This window comes from Nanorana parkeri, unplaced genomic scaffold (assembly GCF_000935625.1).
Source record: "Nanorana parkeri isolate BGI_ZX_2015 unplaced genomic scaffold, ASM93562v1 scaffold206, whole genome shotgun sequence".
NCBI lineage: Eukaryota > Metazoa > Chordata > Amphibia > Anura > Dicroglossidae > Nanorana > Nanorana parkeri.
In genome coordinates this window covers 76688-98852 of record NW_017306474.1, presented here as the reverse complement: position 1 = coordinate 98852, position 22165 = coordinate 76688, and the positions used below count along the sequence as shown (strand labels likewise).

At 41.3% G+C, this 22165-nt stretch overlaps 1 protein-coding gene across 1 annotated transcript in view; it reads right to left on the bottom strand.

Annotated features, from left to right (window-relative positions):
• Nucleotides 1-22165, bottom strand: part of PIP5K1B (phosphatidylinositol-4-phosphate 5-kinase type 1 beta) — a 153086-nt gene that overhangs the window by 88175 nt on the left and 42746 nt on the right. Inside the window, exons 2-3 of the mRNA XM_018555659.1 lie at nt 6601-6674; nt 5966-6034 (exon numbers count right to left, since the gene is read on the bottom strand). Coding sequence (XP_018411161.1) covers nt 5966-6034 — 69 coding nt within the window. The 5' untranslated portion in view covers nt 6601-6674. The remainder of the gene's footprint in view (nt 1-5965; nt 6035-6600; nt 6675-22165) is intronic.

Sequence of the window (22165 nt, the reverse complement as noted above, 5' to 3'; positions counted from 1 at the left end):
ATAGAGAGGGAGGGGGAATTTAACATTTTATGGTTGCCACTGGAGAAGGAGATGAGGGAAAATCTCCCAATGGGGGCATGTATTCCAGTGACTAATTACAACCAAAGGTGAGATTTCCATTCAGATCCTGACACGTCTGGAAGGAAGTGAAAGGAAATCTACTCTATGGGGATGCGCACAGTGATAAAAAAAACAGCTCCTCACTTTGTAAAAAAATGCTTTAGTGCACTATGGAGGCTAGATATTAAAAACTGGACAGACACAAACTAAAGAAAATGCATTATTTTCTTTCTAAGATGCTCCTTTTAGAATTACTGTGTAACATGAAGACACCTTTTACCTAAAACATTGTAGTTAGGCTTATCTGCTTGTGACAATATGTTCTTCAATCTTGTTTTGGGTCAGTGACTCAAAAAGTACTGAAGCCAATGACAGCTAAAAAAAGCAACATTTTACAAATGAGGCCAGCAGAAGCAGGCTGTGTAGTCATCTTAATACTAGTCTTTTAAATGTAAGTTTAAAGGAGAACTATGAGGTGAGTGATTTTCACTCATCCTCATAGTTCTAACCGACCTGTGACAATGAGACTGTCACAGGTCGGCTCAGTAGATCGGGAAGTGAGCGAACACATACCGGCGTTCGCTCACTTCTCGATCCTGTCACGGCTCTCTGCCGTGACAGGGGAGGGGCTACATTCCCCCTCCACGCTCCGTTCCTCCAGCGCTGACTGGCGGAACGGACGGGGGAGGGGGTGGGTACAGCTGGCTCTGCCTCTAGATAGGCAGAGCCAGCTGTCACTCACGCAGCTGGGCAGATCCAGACATAATTGTCGGGATCCGCTTCAGCTGCAGTGTCTCAGTATACCGCGAGCTGTAGCTCGCGGTATACTACAGTGTCTCAGTATACAGCGAGCTGTTGCTTGAGGTATACTGAGCTTAGGGTGAGGGGAGGACGCTAGTTTGTGTCCTCCCATTACCCTAAGGAGAACTAGGGGGAAAAGCCCCAACCCCTTAGTTCTCCTTTAAGTCCCTTAAAAAAAACTCTGCAGAGTTCTAGAATCCATTACCACCTGACCTGTAGTGTTATTTCCTCTAATACATAAACTTTTAAGTAAAAAAACAAAACAATCTAAAAATAAATCACAATTTTGTCTATAATACTGAGGGTTTTGTCTGCAGCCATACCACAGTTAAAGTATATCTATATATATATATATATACTGTATATATATAAGTACTGCTGGTTAAACTAGCACACAGACACAGATGACAGACCTTAATTACATGCCACTCTGTTTGTATTGAGTCTTTAATAATGCATAACTCATAAATATATTTATAACAATATATGAAGTGAAGCAGACCTGGCCTGAAAATTTTAAAGGTAATGATTAAGTAAAGGTGACTTATAGTGCCTGCAAGTACCTGCGTTAGTCTTTCACTGTGCCAGTATCCCTGTGAAGCACCCTAGGTCCTAGGCCCAGGTGTGATAGGATCTCAATATCTGCTCGAGTTGAGATTAATCGCCATCCCCTCCTGGCTCTAAACCCCACCCTGTCTCTGGCATTTAGCAGCTAAATGACAGTGGTGGTTCTTATGACCTGAAAGAGTGGAGCTTCACCTCACAAACCTGGGCAGAAGTCAAGTTTCCAAACCATGGTCCCAACCACAGGCGTATGTGATATCTGGATAATCATAAAGGAGCTGGATACAGTTCTAGTTGTCTGCTAGATTACGCTATCTGTTTGAGTGTGACTATATTCTGTATACGTCTCTGATCTATTGATTGATGTTCTTCCCATGTTGTGTTATTTTATGACATTGCTAAATAAAGTATGTATGAAAAAACAAGTCAAGTCTCAAAGTACAGTGTGGGTCTAGGATCCAAGGAGCTCCACAGGGAGCAATATGATGACTAAAGCTGGCCATAGACTGCTCGAATTTTGGCCATGTACTGCTGACTTGGCTGAGCGTCAACCAGTGTGTGGCCCCATCATCATCCCTCTGTTTGACAAAATCAACTGTTGTCGATGGAGTCAGTTTGAAATCTCTCAGTCGAACAGCGAGGAAGCGTTTTTATCTCATTCAGCCAACGGAGCGGAACTAAAAAAAATGCACAGTGCATGGCCAGCTTATTACATGTACCAACAAAAGGTGATGGCAAATAATCATCACTGCTGTTATCTTGAAAACATTTCATAATAAAGTTCCAGGATGATGCATTTTGTCATCCATGTATCTCACCCTTAGGCTAAAACAGCTTTTTTTCAAACATAACCTTTTAAAAAATATTAAAAAATAATTGATTTAGATTCTCCCAAATTCTCTTGGTGTATCTCCCGTATATCTTGCTGAGGAAAGGTAGTTCTCAAACTTTTATCTGCTTAACTCTGTTGCCTTTCTATGTCTTTTCTCTTCTAATTTCTACTCAACCATCTAGCTGTCTATTTCTAGTTTTCCTTTTCCCTCTTTTGAGTTCCACTAATCCTCAGATAAAATTAATCTGTGCCCCCTAGTACCATCCCAACATGTTTCGGCACAGAGTGCAAAGTGAAAGTGCATGGTGCAAAAAGTTTTTAAAAAGATCACATGTATGGGCCATTGCCTGGTTGATTAAGCTATATTTATATCCTCTGAATATCGCCATCATAGTGACGTCTTTGCATCAGCATATCTAAAGGTCCCCATACACTGTGCGATTTTCGTTCGGAAATTCAACATGAATGTTCTTTCACACTATAATTGAACAGTCGACGGTACATCATGGATTTTCGTTTTTGATATTGTGATCGAAATGTTTCGATTGGTCAGGTAGGAAAATGTTTCTCTGCCCGAATGAAAATCAATGAATCAGTGGGGTTTTCGTTTGTCAAAAATCTCAGCAAGAACACAGCACATCCGCAACCAACCAAAAATTGGTTGGTTAGTATGACTAACAAACGATTTCCGAAATCGACATGTGACTATGCTTGATGGGCAAGTCTAGGTATAATCGAACGAGGGTTAATTTTTCACGAAAAAAATCATACAATGTATGGCCACCTTTAGAAACATTTTGCACCAAGTCAGATACATTTGAACAGTTTGATGTGTGAAAAGTGTGCTAATCATAAAAATTTTTACTTCTCATAGCAAACCATCAGTTTTTAACTATCTTTATTACAGACCAGAAACTTAGAGGGTTATTCACTATTGAGCTGAAGGATACAGCCGTAGCTTCGGCTGATTCTTCAGCTCTCTTTGGCCGCTGGAGCCCTACGGTTCAGTCAAACCGAAGGGCTGGTGTACGGGCGATTCACAGCCAAGTGACAGCCAAAATTACAGCTGGGCGGAGCCAGCCGTGATCTCACGGCTGGCTCCACCCAGTTGCAATGACAGATCAGCGTCCCCAAATGACCTTGGGACGCTGATCTGTTATTAAACAATAACAACTGGGCGGAGCTGGCCATGACGTCAGTTGGGCGGAGCTAGCTGTCACTGCTAACTCCGCCCAATGGTTTTTCTTTTGGCGCTATCTTTGCCTGCGTTTTAAAAAATTATTTGTAATTTTCTCTTTTTTTACCTTTTTCTAAATTTTAAAACAATTTTTCAACTTTTTTTTTCACTTTTTTTCCACTTATTTTCTATTCTGCTCGGTACCTCAGAGGTACCGAGCAGAATGCCGCTCGGCGGCATTCGGCTATTCACTTACTGCCGTTCGGCCCCTATGATCATAGGGGCGAATGGAATCAAGTGAGCTGCCGGAGCTTCGGCTCAGCCGATTCAGATGTTGGATCGGCTGAGTAAAAGTTCTCCTGCACTTCGGCTCAGCCGAACATGCAGAGCATGTTCGGCTGACCGAAGGTAGCCGATGTATGGTTGATTTTAGCCGATGTACGGCTGAAATCAGCCGTGCAAGCCAGAAGTGAATAGCCGAACGGCGTTCGTCTCACTTCACTTCGGCTGGGTTATTCACTCAGCTGCCTTCAAATTTTCAAAGTTTTAACACAACAACAAGAATCTTTATTTTAGTCATGTGGCTGTAATTTTCAAATCTCATTGGACTTTTGAACTTTTTGGAAAATAAAGATCCATATCCTAGTGTGTTAGCTATGTGAACTGAACCTCGGTGCAAAATTAAATCAAGATAGCTTAAAATGTGTGCCTCCGTTTACACCAAGGCCACCGCAGAGCACCAAGCAAACGGAATTAGCACATATTTAAAACTGAAAGCAGAGACATCGATAAAGCATAATGATCTCTGCCCAGGTCATAAAAAACACTCCTTGTTTTCTTTGAGATGCCAAAAGTATGACCATATTAACAATTACAGCCTGCAGGATGATCTTGTTTCAGTTCTAAAGCCCTAAGATTCATAAATGATAATGAAAACAACATGGCATTTGCTCAGTTCATAACCCCCACTCTTTGCTTTCTTGCCAAACAGGAAATTAATAACGATCATATTTCAAGCGTCAAAATATATTAGAGATCTAAAACTAAAGTACATAAAATCCCTGTTTACATGTCAAGCTATTCATCCTATATCAAATTCAAGGATCAATCAGGATAAATAAAAGAAAACTTTCATATTTCAGGTAACCTGCAGAACTATTGCTAGCCATACATGGCTAGATTTCTCCTATTCAGCCCTGCAGGCTAAGAGAGAGAAAATCAATAGATTCCTCCACCCAAGTTATCAGAATGAATGGAGAAATGTCCATTCATAGTACAGTGAATACCTGAACAGTGACTGTCTGATAGGGTGCAGTCACTGTTCAGATGATAATTCTCCACCTAGCTCCGAATGAGGTGCAGTAATACTGTACAAAGAATTAGGCAACTCAGGTATTTTACTCACATTTTTTTAAAAGGAACCTTCACTCGCTTTCGCTAAAAATAACATCAGCATTCAACTCTGACATAAAAACATCTTACATTCAGTTCATTAAACAAACATTTTTTACTTATAATTATTCATTTTTTCCGCTTCCTGGTTGAGTGGGGCACTGGTGATGTAGTCTTGGCCTTACAGATGCATCCAGGGAAGGTGAAATCCCCACTGCCTTCCTGGGAAATCTCATCTGTAAACTGCAAAATTTTTCCCACTCAGATTATGTGAACTGTCACATGTTTCAGAAGGCAGACGCAGAGTTGTAGGAAGTAAAGGGAGATTAATTAATCTGCCCTTAGTGAGAATGACCAATGTGAGAAAAATGGGGAGAAAAATAAGGTATGCTACCTTTCCATGCCCCCCCCACCCAGGGTCCATGATCACTGCCGCCGGCTCCCGGACAATCTGCTCTGTTTCCCCAAAGTTCTGTGTTGAGGGGCGGGATTCCAAAGCCACTGAGGCAGGGTAGCAATAGGCTGCTGCACCTGCCTGTCGAATTACTGTGAGGAGGGAGGAGGCAGGAACAGGGGCGTGACTTGTCAAACACTGTGTGTCAGTGGACGCACACAGTTCTGCTAAGTTCCGGCTAAACTGAGTCAAGCAAAGGGTGACTCATTTGCAACCTGCTAGGCAAAGGAGACCCATAAACAGGAGGGGAGGGGGCCACAGTATGACAGCTGCTGGAAATGTTTTTGTTTTTTCTCTGTATCTGTATAGGTTGAACTCGATGGGCTTGTGTCTTCTTTCAACCTGACTAACTATGTATATAAATTAAATGGTGCGATTTAAAAAAAAGAGAAAAAATCTAATTAAATACATTGGCATAAACAATGCTGGTTTCAAATAAAAAAACAAGGATTTAATGTCACTTTAAATGCTTTAGCCTGCTGAATTGTATTTAAAAAAAAAAAGTATATTAGTATATAAGTATATCGTGGAAATTCTGAGTACAAAATAGTATGTAAAGCCACCTATTTATTTCCACCCTTGCTAAAAAAATCAAGTACAACTTAGGCAGGACTAAAGAAAGCAGCTTCACATCTGCAATAAACTGCATATTGTACACTGTAAACTGGTGCTTTGTCCCACATACCTTTTTGTAGGTTTTCTCTCCATTTGTTTTTTCGCCTGTTGCATTTCCATTTTCCGCTGCTGTAGACATCTGCACAGAGAAAAAAGTTTCCAGTTACCTGGCTGAACAGTTACGGATACAGATTTCTTTCTTAGCTAGCCCTCCGCATTCTTACTTTCATTGTTCTGAACCATCCCGTAACGGCAAGGTCCCGGATTCCATGAACGAGGCAGCTTATTACAGGCAAAGCTTTTCTGCTTAGAGTATGCAATGCTTTCTGCAGCTTTGGCTGAGATTTCATAACAATTAAACTGCTTAGAATGTTACCCCAAATCTCCTCAGTTCCCTGGTTTTTGGCTCGGTTTAAAAGAGTAAGAAACCCAAAGGGATTTATTCATTTCATAATGTTACAATGAGGCCAGTGCATGCTGAAACGTAACACTAATGCTCCTTTTGGCTGTAAATCGTGCTTTAACACCATTTCAAATGACATGCGTTCGAAAACCGCAGGCTTATAAGGGATCTGATGTGCTCAATTTACACAGAAAAAGACAAATCTGCAAAAATACAGTAGTCAAGTTCCAGAAACTTGACTCTGCAGCCCACATGTGCAGACGGCACAGCGACTACTTGTACCAAGGAAGAAAGAGAACTACCTTTATTAGTTGTAAGTCATCTGGAGCTGATGTGAATGAGTACTCTGTTCATTTATGCAGTTAGTTCCAAGACTCTGCAAAAAAATAAAAGAAGGAAAAATAAGGTTAAAAACACATTTTAAACCTGTTTAAAATAATACTTGCAAAGAACAAATGATCACAAAAAATATATGCATATTAGCGATGCACCGATATCGTTTTTTCGGTATTGAGTACCGATATATTTTTTACTGAATACTGATACCGGAAGTCCCTTTAAGGAAGTTGGGCGGCGTGTAACGACTTGCCACCCGGCTTTCTGATGATCCAGGTGGGGTGTAATTAGTGGGGAAGCCGTCTCCATGCTCCCTCGTCACCAGGTGACAAGGAAGCATGGAGCCGGCTTTCTGGCTAATCAGGAAGCCAGGGGGCAGGTAATGACTCGCTGCCCGGCTTCCTGATTGGTCAGCTTCCCGACCAATCAGGAAGCTGGGCGGTGAGTCATTACATGCTTCTTGATTGGCCGGGATGCACCAAGTGACGGGGGAGCATGGAGCCGGTTTCCTGACCAATCAGAAAGCTGGGAGCTGAGTCATAACCCATCCCCCGGCTTCCTGATTGGCTAGGAAGCCAGCTCATGCTCCTTGGTGACAAGGGAGCATGGAGCCGGCTTCGCAGCCAATCAGGAAGCCGGACAGTGTGTAATGACTTGGCACCCGGCTTTCTGATGCCGGAAGTTCCGGTATCGGGAGCATTCGGGCAAGTAAGAGTACTCACCCAAATATTCAGTATGGACACTAGAGCTGCAACAGTTTCCACCGCGCCAAGCTTGCTCCCGTGATGGACTACAATCTCAATAGAAACTAGTAGTCCATCACTGGAGCCTTTTTTTAAAATCCGATTAATCGATTAATCAAACTTAATAATCGGCTAACTAATCGATTATGAAAATAATCGTTAGCTGCAGCCCTAATGGACACTGATACCGATAATAGAATCGGAACATCCCTAATGCATATAACAAGAATAATACTTTCTGTAATAATGAGATAACATGTATGATATGAAAAAAGACTAACATGACCATAAACACAACAAAGTTCCCGAATAATATCTTATATTGAAAATATATTTGGACAACAATCACAAAGCTCATGGGGTCAAAAGGGCCTCAAAACAACATCATCTAACATATGCACCACGACTTAAAGTGACATTAAACCCTCAGATTTTTTCACATAAAACAATATTGTAATGTGCGCCTTACTGTAATCCATGGTTGTTTCCCTTCTCTTTGCTGCTCTTCCTTTTAAATCTGTATCTGTTCTCGCTAGCTAGTTGTTTTGCAGCAGACTGCCTTGTCTCAGGAATGGATACACGGTGTCTGTGTATTAGTTTCTATAGGCTTGAAACCTGAGCCAGCACAACAGGAAGAGGCCCTGAGCTGAAAAGGGAAGTTCTCCCCAAGCATGAGAAGACATGAGGATTTAAAAGGAAGAGCAGCAAAGAGAAGGGAAACAACCATGGATTACAGTAAGGTACACATTACAGTATTGGTTTATGTTAAACAATCTGAGGGTTTAATGTCACTTTATGTTATAAAATTTCAAAAAATTTGTTAAATGTATAAGTAGGTGTTTTGCACAAAACTAACATCATATTGTTTCTAAATGCAGCCAGCATTGCTTCATTTACTACAGATATATAAACTGTCTTCCAAGAAGGAGATCAGCATGGACCCGGACCACAGAATTCATATTTAATTGATAAATACATTAATTTATTATCTTGCTGATGGTAACAAATTCTGTATGCTTTGCATGATACATCATTATAGTTCATAAAGGCAGTCAGCATCCTAGTATGCACTGGAATGTGCACCCATGGCATATTACACAAGTACTGATCAAATCTATGGAATCTGAAACGGTGAGAAACAACACCATAAAATGTAAACAGTGACAACACATCTTCTCTTCAACTCTGTATTTGCACACACACATACATGCAAACATACACCAGAGAGACTTCCTTGGTCCATACTTCATAAATAATATGGCACATTAATGAGGAATAAGGGACAAGAAAAGCAGTAGGGCAATTGTATAACACGTAACTGTTGCTGTGATACAACCTAGTAATCTGATTTAGTGATCAACAAACAATGAATTCTGCTTTTAGAACAGTCAATTGAATCAAGTGTTAGGTCTACTGAAAACAACAAATTCATAATTCAATACCGAAAGCTTTAGAATGAAAACAATGGGAGAGCCAGGTTCCAGAAGCTGTTTACACAGACTATTTAAAGCGGCCCCTTACACTCAAAAATCTAATTCTTCCAATGCATCCCTCTATGTATGATGATTAATAATAACATGGACATGTCAGGTATAAAATGCTGAGATTTTGAAATACTTACACTTGCAGAGCATTCACTTCCTGCTTTGTAAGGGTAAAATTGCTAGGAAATGTATTTTGAAATCTCATGAGATCTCAGGGAAAGGCATTTTCCTCCCCTGAGATGATGTGCATGGTCACATGTCCTAGTCACATGTGCCAGAGTTCCAGGAAGTAAAGGGAGATCTAGAAATCTGCCCTTAGTAAATATGGACACTGCCAGAAGACTGGGGGGGAAAAGAGATATAAGGTATGTAGAGAATATAAAGCCGGCAATTATCTAGAAGTATGTGTTTGAAGATTGTCATTACTAAGCATTTCTAAAGGTATGTTTGTTGTTATTTTAAAGATATGGGTAAAGGTCTGCTTTAAGGGGCTCCTGCGAATATACAATTGTTCATCCCACAGGAATATTACCAGTGTCAGCTTTTATCTACTCTCTTACAAAGCATTGCTAAGGTCAATGATGCACATTTACCCAAACGACCTATCAGATTGTATCTCTCATCAATTTACTGTAGTCTACAGAACGAAACATTATTTATAATGCAAAATATAGATATGCAGAAATTGGTGCCAAACCAAAAGCTGAAAATCAAATTTGTTCAAAATGTGGTCACACAAAAACAGCCAATGCATTTCGAGGGCAACAACACTACCCCTTCATCGGGACTTCATCTGCAAAAAGAAATGATAGGGACTTGAATGGACTCACAAGAACCAAAGCAATCTATATTTAGTCTGATATGAAAGTTCCCTATTACAGTGAGTTTGGTAACCAGCATTTCATTTGTAATAGTATGCAGATTCCATCAGTCAATACATGTCTATTTCTAAAATCAGAGAACTATATAATACACCCAGGACATAGTGCAGATCTTTTCTGAGTTACTGCCAATAACTAAAGCCCAAAACCACTCGTTTTCACACAGGTAACTTCAACGGATTATGATACAAGAAATAAGTGCATAACCTTTGGGAAATTATACAATTACAAATAAAATGTCACAAGGAAAATCCCATTAAACAATACTTGGTTGCAAATTTCTTTGTCTATGACACAGTGTAGGAAAATGCTGAGATATGAAATCATACAGCAGATCCACAACTGCTGTATTCATTAACAGATAAGGTGTATTCTGGGCTAAAGGTTATGAAAAGCATGGTGACGTCTGCACTCAACCTGCGGTGATACAGACACCACACCTACATGGAAATATCAGGGCGTGGGCTCTTTCAGGTACTATATTAAGCTTTCAGAGGCAGCAATGCAGCTAGGCAAATCCATTTTACCTAGCTGTGTCACGATTTCCACCACAAGCACCTTTAGTATGTCATGGAAAGTCAGTGTTTCCAACTGGCGCACAATTCCAAATCTTCTCTTAACTCAGGGCTGGACAAATCGCAGGAGCCAGGTAGCCAATGCCCCTGAAATGGTACCCCTGGTGCCTAACCTTTGAGGTTTTTCTCTAGTTGTTGTCAATGAAGCTGGTTACTAAAAGAAAATCCCATTGGCTCCTGGATTGGACAGGCTTCTGAATTATGTTATCCGCCCCTGATTTAACTGTATAACAGGCCTTATCTGATAACTAGGTAATTAGGTCCTGTGCATGTGTTTTAGTCCACAGAGGTTCCTCTCACCAAAGGTCTGGTATGCCTGACCTAGAAATAATAAGTATTCATCAATCTTTATTAACAGAATTTTATTTCATATGCGAGGGGGGGACGGGGGGAGGGGGTGTGGAGCGTGTTGCAGGGTTAGTGTATTAGGCTCCGTTCACATCTGTACGTTTTGGTGCGATTAGGGATTTCTGTGTCAGGAACTTGCGTTTTCCTGCAGCAGGAATCCCTAATCTGGCGTTTACAAGCGGCAGCTGCAGAGCTGAAGCTTACGATTATTTTAAAAATCGATTAGTTAGCCGATTATTAAGTTCGAGTTCGTAGTGAGATTGTAGTCCATCACAGGAGCAAGCTTGGAGCGGTGGAAGTAAAAAAGAAAAAAAAAAGTGTGGTGTGCAATATAGTGAAATGGAAAGTGTAAAGTTATACAGCAATGAATGCAGAATGGCACCGGCTATAGAGGACTACAAAACCTAGAAACAGTACATTATACAGCACAATGCAGAATACCACCAGCTATAGAGGACTACAACAAATCCCAGCAATAGTACATTATAGCTGCTGGTATTCTGCATTGTGCTGTATAATGTACTATTGCTGGGTTTTGTAGTCCTCTATAGCTAGTGGTATTTGGCATTGCACCACTGTATAATTTATTATTGCTGGGATTTGTTGTACTCCTCTATAGCTGGTAGTATTCTGCATTGCGCTGTATAATGTATTATTGCTGGGATTTGTAGTCCTCTATACAGCGCAATCCAGAATACCACCAACTATAAAGGACTACAACAAATGCCAGCAATACATTATACATAGAGTGTATAATGTATTGCTGGGATTTGTAGTCCTCTATAGCTGATGGTACATTGCTCTGTATAATGCACAGCACAATGTACCATCAGCTATAGAGGAATACAAATCCCACTATCCCAGCAATACATTATAGAGCACCATGTGTGGGAAAGTGCAGGCTTACCTGAGCAGTCTTCCAGCAACTTGCTTCTGAGATCGGGCCTGTCTAACGGCGGCTGTAATCCCCCCACACCTGCTCCTCCTTACTTCTTCTCCCGCGTCAATGTGCCGATCGTGGATGTGGGCGTGAGGCGGGGAAGTGAGCGTGAGGCGGGGAGGAGGTGTGGAGCGTGGATGCGGGCGGGCGGGTCTGGCAGCGGTGGGGAGGAGGTGCGGCGTGCAGCGTGTGTGGAGCCGTGAACAGGGCCAACTAATCGGAAGCGAATTAATCGATGATTGAAAACGTTGACAACTTTTACAATAATCGATTATGATCGATTTAGTCGATTAGTTGTTGCAGCCCTAGGCAGTTGTCACCCATTCACTTTAATGACCAGGTGACAGCCGCTGCATGTAAACACCTGCACATTGCATGTAAACACCTGCACACTGCATGTAATGATATGTGATATGATTACATGTGGTTAGGAATCAATCACCCTCCCTGGACGCATATCACATACCATTACATGCGGTGTGCAGGAATTTACATGCAATGGCTGTCGCCTGATAATTAACTTGAATGGGTGACAGCTGCCCTTGTAAACACCAGATTAGGGATTCCTGTAGCAGGAAAACGCAAGTTCCTGACACAGAAATCCCTAATCGTACCTAAACTTACAGATATGAATGGGGCCCTATTGTGAGTATATTAGTGCCATATTGGATATAGTTACATTTTATTTTGATATATGAAATTTGGCAAGGGGCCCCCATGGGAGAAAAACAGTTGTCGAGTGGCCCCCGAGTGAATTTAGTTTGAGACCCCTGGTTTAAACTGTCTTTCACACAGAACGTCTAAAGGTATTAAAGTGTTGGCTTTAGTAAATTCCTCACAGCCACCAAACAGAGTCAAAGTTCTCTTGGATGGTAAAATGCCATCAAGCACAAACAAGGGTTACATAGTACTCACAATACTCACTGAAGGAGAACCTCCCACAGAGTGTGGAGGGTTCTGGAATCCGGCTGTTATAAATCATATGGAAATCAAAGAAAGGTAAACTGAATGACTTTCTGATTTTTTTTTGCACAACTGTTTTTACTGGAAAGCCTCATCACTGGATTTGCCCTTTACACCGGTCAGTCTTGCTACTCTTACAAAAGGTGGATTGTTTTAATATAATTTCCCTGGGAAATAAAGCATATCAAAAACCCAACCTTTTTTTTTCATTTTTGAGTAGGGGAGCGCTAAAACTGCTGTCATTTTTTTTTTTTCAAGGAGCTTTCCCTTAACTTCCTGTCCTGTATACTCAATTCGCCGGCCAGCTAAATTAGGACCCCACCTGGAGCTCCTCCCACCGGACAGCTCTGAGCGCTGACTCGCCGCTGCTCTCCCGCGCCGAAGGTAGGTGAAAAAAAAAAACCATAGCGCAAACATCGGGGCATTTTGACAAGTACAAGTACTTGTCAAAATGCCCTGTTTTTACAGGGGGTCGGGGAGGGGGAATGCACCTTGCCTGTGTAGGTAAGAATCCTAGCACCGGCCCTGCTCAACAGGAAGTGAGAGGATACCTTTCCAATGTGAGGTATATCCCCTCTTAAACAGTGGCTACAGGAACACATTTCCCAATGGAAGATCTTCCCACTATTCCTGTTCTGCTGGGGCAACCAATAAGGTTGCATTTACCATCACTTTACTTTCCTGTGACATTGGTGATAAGGTCAATTAGAGAGAGTGAATCTCCCTACAGGGACATAGACAGCAATAAATACCTAACATCTCACACCCCTAAAAAACCTATGAAAAAAATGCCTTTACTTATACTTAAACTATTGTTATTTACTTTATATTAAAAAGTACAAATACCACTAAAAGTATTTTAAAAAAGCCTAATACCACTCCTGCTATATTCAACAATGACAGAAATTCTGTTTTTAAAGATGAACTGGGTAATTTTTTTTATTAACCCTTGAAGTGGGGCTACTCCCACACTGCAAGGGTTAAGTGCTACTTTTTGTCCAGGGCTGAAAATCACACAGTTATACTCACCTGAACCTATGAGCCGACTTGCTTGTCTCTCCTCTCGGCTGCAGAGGTCTAAAGTTTTGTAAATTATCATGTTCTATACACAGTGTATAGGATGTGAGGAGGCCGAGGGACATTCCATTGCTGCAGAGTAAAAAGAAATAGCTGGGAGGGAGCGCTGTCAAGGCCGGCAGCTTGGAGTATTGGGTGAGTATAACTTTATTTTCAGTCCTAGACAAAACAAGCACTTAACCCTGGCAATGCGTGGCAGCCCCACTGCAAGGGTTAAGGAAAAAATTACCTTCTTTTAACTAGGGATGTACCGATATATCAGCCACCGAAACATATCGGACACTGCTCAGCCTCCTGTCACAGATCAGCAGTGTGGGTGGAGACAGCCCGCGCTGTCACAGGAGGCTGAGCTCTCCTCCCTGCTCCGCTCGCTCAGCCTCCTGTGACAGCTGTTAGGATGGAAAGCAGGTACAAACACTCAGTGATCAGTGATCGCTGAGTGTTTGTACATAATTGAGGACATGGTATGTTTACTATATCCTCAATTATGAATGAATGGGAAGTGATCTACATCACCTCCTGTTCATTCATGATTGTGGATATAGTATACACACTATGTTCTCATGTTATGAATGAACAGGAACACTCAGTATAGAGGATTCCTGTTCATTTATAACAGGGGCTGCTGAAAAAGAGATTGAGGACTCTTTGTCCCCAATCTCTCTTTCTATTTTAAAAGGGAAATATCAGGGGTCTGTTTAGACCCCTAATATTTCCCCAAAGCCCCTAAAAGTAAAGTAAAAATAAAAATATTTAATACAAAAATGAATAAATAAAATAAATATACCAAATTCAAAAGTTTATAAAAAATATATAAAAATAAAATAAAATTTTGTTTTGAAAAAATAAAAATAAAAAATATTTTCGGTTTCAGCCTGATGTTTTTTAAAATTTCAGTTTCGTTTTTGAAATTTCCATTTCGGTGCACCTCTACTTTTAACAAATCGTAGACCAAGCTAGCAAAGCTATTTCCTCTCAATATTCTTTTTTTTCACGGGTGGTAAGTGTGTGAACATATAAACAAAATACTTTCCTGCTCTAAAATTTCAGCATGAAAACAGCTGAAATGTGAATACTTTATCTGTTCTGTATAACTCTTTCTTAACCTAAGCCAGACTATATTGGTACCAGTGATATCACTATAAAAGTGCAGCGTACAGCAATTTGTGGAATAATCAAACCGTACACATGCTAGAGCCAGTGACACAATGTTAGGGAGACAGAATGTAATTGGGACCGCCTGCATCCCTTCATTCATTTTAGGTAAATGGATGTACTGAGTGGCTGTTGCTAAGAGGATGCAGCAGCTCACATCAAAAGAGATTGGTGTTGTTGCTTTTGGCAGGAAAACAAATAGCCAATCATTGATTGTATTCGCCTTTAAGTATGTTGCCTTATGGAGCCCCTGTCAGCAGCTGGATCTTCTATCAAGTTGAGCTGCCTGCCATCCCATCCCCTTCGATGTGGTTATCTTTTTTGGGGGGGTATTGTTTCCCACATTTGTAGGAGGACGGTGTGACTCCGTTCAGTATTTATGTTGGACTGGTATTTAAAGTTTGAGCTCGAGCTGATAGTTAAGCTCTCTGGTTAAAGTGGTCTTCATTTTTAAGGTTTGGTCTATGGTTTATTGATTGATAATTAATTGCTCTGTTACATGGCTTGGTTTTATTTAATGGTAAAAGTTATCCACTGTTTTAGTATGTACTTTCATTTATTTATATACTAACATTTTCTTTACAGGTTTGTTGGCGGGTGCTTGCAGGGTTTACAATGCCATGGCAGATGAAATCAGTGTGACACAATACTTGTAGTAAAAATGCCTGTGATGACACCAGTCACCTACTTTACATATTAAAGGTACATACCAGTCAGCTATGGACATTTTGTATTTAAAGGAGAAATATGAGGTGAGTGATTTTCAATCATCCTCATAGTTCTAGCCGACCTGTGACAATGAAACTGTCACAGGTCGGCTCATTAGATCGGGAAGTGAGCGAACACATAGCGGCGTTCGCTCACTTCTCGATCCTGTCACTGCAGAGAGCCGTGACAGGGGAGGGACTGGATTCCCCCCTCCCCTGTCCGATCCTCCAGCGCTGACTGGCGGGACGGATGGGGGAGGGGGCGGGTACAGCTGGCTCTACCTCTACATAGGCAGAGCCAGCTGTCAGTCACACAGCTGGGCGGATCCAGACATAATTGTCGCGATCCATTTCAGCTGCGGCATCTCAGTATACCGCGAGCTGTAGCTCACGGTATACTGAGCCTTGGGTGACGGGAGGACGCTAGTTTGTGTCCTCCCGTTACCCTTAGGAGAACTATGGGGAAAAACCCTTACCCCATAGTTCTCCTTTAAGCTCACCCAAGCTTCCCACTAAGTGCCAATTCTTTCTCACATTAATCCACCAATATGTACGGAGCAACACTGTGTTACCAGCAGCGGGTTTTGTAGAGTACAGCCAAAATCGCATTAAATAAAACACAATATCATAAAGCTCACCCCGTTCTCTACCTCGGATCCAACTGTTTGTTCCAAGGATCAACTATTTTCCACAAACAGAGTCACTTTGATACTAAAGTATCAAAAACCCCTCAATTACCATATTACATACATATATAGGATCGTATAGGATCACGGAAGAAGGATAGCACCACACCCCATAATTAATCTAATCTTAAACTACCACAGAGAACAGGGGGCTTTTTTTTTAGGTGCCAGAACACACGTACATAAAAACCTTTTATTAAAACATTCCTTTATTAGGTACCAACTAAAATGTCAATAGCAATTAAGTAAAACAGATTACATAAAATCATTATCAGATCTAACCATCAAGCCATAGACTTGATCCCTTATTCCAAATGCCAACCTGTGCTATAGTAAATGTCTGGTTGCAGCAATCGGGAGAAGCAGAGAGTACAGTTGATGGAGAATCCTCTTTATGCAGGTAAACACGATGCCTCTTACTCCCTAGGCTACCTCTTTGTGTATGGACTGAAAGTCCTCCAGCTAGACCTCACTGCAAGTACAGTAGAATCAAAGCATCAATAGTGTAGTCCCAAGGGTATAGAAACTAAAAGTTTTAATATAAGATTGAGACGTCAATTTAAACAGTATCTGCACATCTGGAGGACATTCATAGGTGACAGTCTCTTTTATTTTGTCAAGAAAACAAAATCTTTAAAGAAATTAATTAACTAATTATATTACTAAAGGAGACCTATGGGGTTAAGGCTTTTCCGCATAGTTCTCCTTAGGGTAACGGGAGGACACAAACTAGCGTACTCCCGTCACCCTAAGCTCAGTATACTACGAGCTAAGGCTCGCGGTATACTGAGACACCACAGTACAAGGCGAGCAGCGAGATGCCGCAGCTGAAGCGGATCCCGACAATTGTGCCGGGATCCGCCCAGCTGCGTGAGTGACAGCTGGCTCTGCCTATCTAGAGGCAGAGCCAGCTGTACCCGCCCCCTCCCCCAGTTAGCGCTGGAGGATCGGAGCGGGGAATCCAGCCCCTCCCCTGTCACGGCAGAGAGCTGTGACAGGATCGAGAAGTAAGCGAACGCCGGTATGTGTTCGCTCACCTCCCAATCTACTGAGCCAACCTGTGACAGTCTCATTGTCACAGGTCGGCTAGAACTATGAGGTGAGTGAAAAGCACTCACCTCATAGTTCTGCTTTAATGACTATAACTTATTTTTTGAGGCCCAGTACAGTAAAGGCACATATAATCTTTCTTGATTTAGAAATATATGCTGTATGTAGAGGAGGGAATACCTGCAGACCAGAAGTCTTTTATTCCTAGAAATAGCTGCAATTACAAACCATGATTAGATGGTATTCCCAAACGTCAACTATATAGACTTAGAAGAAACTGTAATACCAACAAATAATTTTTAGAGCAGGCAAATAAGATTAATGAAGATCTAATTAAAAGGGATATGAGAGAGAAGGATTAGAGGTTAAGGAAGTCTTATTAGAATGGAGGGAGATTGGTGAAAAGGAGTGAAAATGCTAATGCAAATACCTCATCAGAGTCACTAGCATACCCTCAAAAGTGATGATTAATTGTGTAATATTTCCCCTGAGCAGCCAAAATATATCTTCAAAAGGGCACCCAATCTTAGAGACAGGTTTATTCATACTTTTGCTAGGGATTTAAAAATCCACCACAATAAGACTACCTTAAAATGTATATTTCCATGTAAAAGCACAAGGGATTGTCAAGGTGGTAATAAAAGTACTCATAAGAAAATTGAGACACAAGATTGCAATTCTGTCAATGTGGTGTCTCAATTTTTTTTATTGTGTGTGCTTTTGGGCTACAGTATGTTGGTAAGACTGGAAGAAAGTTTAAGACTTCATATAGGAGCGCATGTTTGAAACATTAGCAATGGATTAACCACTCACAGGGGCCAATTTTAAAAAAACCTGCAGAGCGATTTGCTCTGCAAATCTCCACGAATAGTCCTTCTATGTGAATAGATGCAAAAACGAACATTCTTAGTATATTCTCTTTTTAGGTTGAATGGAATGTAATACCAAATATTTATTTCCTATGCTGCCCAGAAATCTGCAGGAGTGTAAGGCCATAGCCAGGAGCTTGCACGCTACTACTCATGCATGGGTCCCACTCTTCCGGGCTGCCGTAAAACATGCGTTAGTACACATGCGCGCACAACGGAATGTGGCGCACAGAAATCACCTACAGTCAACACTTGGCCCGTTCACATAAGGTGCACAAACTTGCCCAGTGAAGTCCTAATGCGCTGACAAGTCAATTTGTCTTGCTTTTAATTAGCACAGTTCACCCCACCTTAGTGTCGTGGCACACAGTTCATTTTATCAGTGCAGCGTGATGCATAATCCATCACAATGCACTGCTCATGGCTGATAGAACTGAATAAATGGTCACTTTGAGACAACAACAAAAGTTACAATGCGGTGCATTGTTTCCAGTGCATTGGCACCGCAGCATTCACAGCCGTAATGATTTATCCAGCTTCATTTTACCTGTGCATTTTTTTGAGAAATGCATTGTATCCTACAGGATATTTGTCAATTTATTTACATGGAGGCACTGTAGTAACAAAATAAATTTTTACTTTTGTGCGGTTTCTGTCTTGTCTGATCTCATAGGTTGGATTAAAGGAGCATTCTGGTTCTTGTGCGTGCTTTCATATACAGTATGTTGTTCAGTCAATACATTTGGATGTACACTGAGCATCCTCGGGGTCCCAGTCAGTCTTTTGCATCTAAATGCTTGATCTAAACTCACTGTCTGCGTTGTCTGGGGTTGCCAAAAGCTATGTGTAATGTGGGCGTTCCCTTTAGGCCTTGTTCACACCAAGCGTGTTCCAGGAGCAAAGCAGAGCAGTTACAGACCGGATCAAAACTGCGTCCAATGTATTCCAATGGTATTTTGGGCTCTAGTTCACTACAGCATAAAAAAAAACTGCAGCAAGCCCTATTTTACCTGCTCTGGAATGCATGCAAACGCCCTGGAACGCACTGAAAGACCATTTTAAGCAAAAATGTTTTTTTGGTTAAAAAACATTTTTAACCAAAAACGGCCCTGAACGCATCAAAAACGCGGCACAACCCACTGTACTGCGTGTGCAGAAACTCATGCAGATCTGGTCTGCATTTGGTGTGAACAAACCCTTACTAACCAGACTGATATGTCTTGTTTCTTTGGCTGTATTACTGTATGATGTATTATATTGTTTTATTGTTTTTAATAAAAATGTATTCTTTATAAAACAAAATGGATTTTTACTGACATGCCTTGCAATACATTTCCTAGAAAGGTGGAGTTGAGGCTTAACTGCTTATACATGGGTAAAGCAATATCATTAATGTCATGTTCCATGGAATAGAAAGCTGCCAGTGTAGATAAGCACTAACATTATTTCCACACTTCTTTCACTCGCACGGTGGGACAATATTTCCAGTTTATTAGTAGTGTTCAGTCAGCAGCACAGCTGCTGTCAAAAGTTCACGTAAACTTCCTGTGTAAACCACAAAAGCATCTGTTTTCGTTTTCATTGTACAGTCAAATAATGCTTCACTGCATTCTCCTCTGTCTCTGCATTCTCCCATCATACTTCATGATGTACTTGGCTGATATCTCTGGCATGTAAACTGAAGAAAGCATTAGGTCTGTGCAGAGAAAGTAACGTCTCTGCACAAATAAGCACAATCAATGCAATGAAGTTTAGGCCTTTTATCACACAGTTTTCTGTCGTATGCAAGGCAGCTGAAGTTCAGTAATAGCAAACTTTGACCATACTGCGATGTGATGCTGGAGTATCTAGTGAGGACATGAAACAGCTGTCTCTAGTCAACTGTGTCACTAACACACTGCACAAGTACAAAGTCTAAAATGCTGAGAGCACTGTGATTTACCTAAGTATGGTAATATGTATTGGTAATTAAGGTGTAGAGATTGGGTTGCTCAATCTTGTTCAGTCTGACAGGCTGGTCTGTGATAGGTTTGGCCATGCTGATACAAGGTTGTAACAAAGCGGAAACATAACATCACTGGCATGATACCAAGGCAATGTTAGCTGTCTATTTCTTTTGAACATATCTAAACTTTTTAATAAATAGCAGACAGATGGATACAGAAGAGTGATGGCAGAAAAGCACCAGTGGTTCATCAAGCCTTTTTAAAAAAAAACAAAAAACTTTTTGTCTGAATTTAGACCTTCATTTGTCCCAAGCATGTTTACATTCACTTAGGGCAGGACTTGACACATTTTAGGTGACTCTAGGAGCCAGCTAAACAAATTATGAGCCAGGTTTTTTTTAATGCGCGTGGAGGACTTTACATTTTTTTGGGGGGCGGGGCTCACAAGCTCTCTATGTGATAGCACATTGGAGATGACAGGTTCTCTTTAAGGTGACATTACGGGTTCTATTAGACCCCTAGTGTCACCTTTCCACTTCAATAGCTTTAGCTGGGGAATGTAAATAAAGCAGGCAGTGGCTGGGAGCAATAGCCAGCCTGCTATTGGCTATTTAAAATTGCAATAGCCAATAGCAGGCTGACTATTGCAGCAGCCCACTGTCTGCTATCAATCAGCAGAGGAGGGATCTGTAGGAGAAAGTTATCCTTCAGGTCCTCCTCTGCTGACTTAACATAATGTTTTCAATAGTATATTTAGGAGACCAAAAGGGAGCAAATAAGAGAAGCTGGTTGTTAGGGTTTACATACACATTAAAGTTAAACTCCAGTTAAAGAGAACTGTGGCCAAACCTTTTTTGGAGAGAGTTCTCTTTTGGGTCACAGGAGGACATTTACTAAGGTACTCCTGTGACCCAAAACCCGGCAAATAGCGGGCTATTGCCGGCTATATATTGACAGCACAGAGCCACACTGCAGCCGGAAAAGATCTCGACAATATTATCAGGATCCTCCCAAAAGCCTGATTGACAGCTGGCTCTCCCTCTCCCCTCTCTGCCCCGCCAATGAGCTCTGGAGGAAAAGAGAGGAAAGGGCCTGATAATTAGGTAATGAAGGAAAAGAAATATACTAACAATACATCAACTGTGCTCTCTTTTGCCAGTATGATCCCTGTCAGCACAGTCTGATTGGCTCGTAGTACTGCACTCTTCCAGTCTGAATGCTGCTGTGCTGATGACAGGAGGTTAAAGGATGGATAGGCTTTGACCTATCCAATTCAGATCCAAATATTCCACATGTTACAACTGATGTAAATATGGTTGCTACCATTGTTTTTATAATTACATAGTTACATAGTATTTGAGGTTGAATACAGACACATGTCCATCAAGTCCAACCTATTGTGTGTGTGTGTGTGTGTGTATAGATCCCTGAGTCATCTCGTTATTAGGAGTACCTATACCCCTGTATATTACCGTTTCTCAGGAAATCGTCCAACAGCTTCTTGAACGATTCCACGCTATTAGATGAAATCACTGCTTGTGGCAACGAGTTCCAGACCCTAACCGCTCGAACTGAGAAGAACCCCCTTTGCCCCTTGTGTTTGAATTTTTTTTCTACCAGTTTCAGGTGGTGGCCTCTAGTCTTTGTTACGGAATTAATCGTAAAGAGTTTGTTGCTAATGTTGCTATGACTATAGAACATTTTGTACATGAAAATCATGTCCCCCCTTAATCTCCTTAATTCCAGCGTGAACATATTTAAATTTAGTAACCGTGTCTCATAGCTCTTGTCCTCCATCCCTTTGATGAGTTTGGTCGCCCTTCGCTGGACTTTCTCCAGTTCAAGGACATCCCCTCTGTGTACCGGTGCCCAAAACTGCACCGCATACTCCAGGTGAGGCCGAACCAGTGATATGTAGAGTGGCAAAATTATAGACTTATCCCTGCAAAATATTCCCTTCTTGATGCAGGACAGGACTCTACTAGCTTTGCTTACCGCAACCTGGCATTGTAGTCTATTATTGAGTTTATGGTCTACAGTGGAACAGTAGAAAGGCATCATTTCAGACTTCCCTAGCGGCATACCCATTATTGTATAACCCATTTGC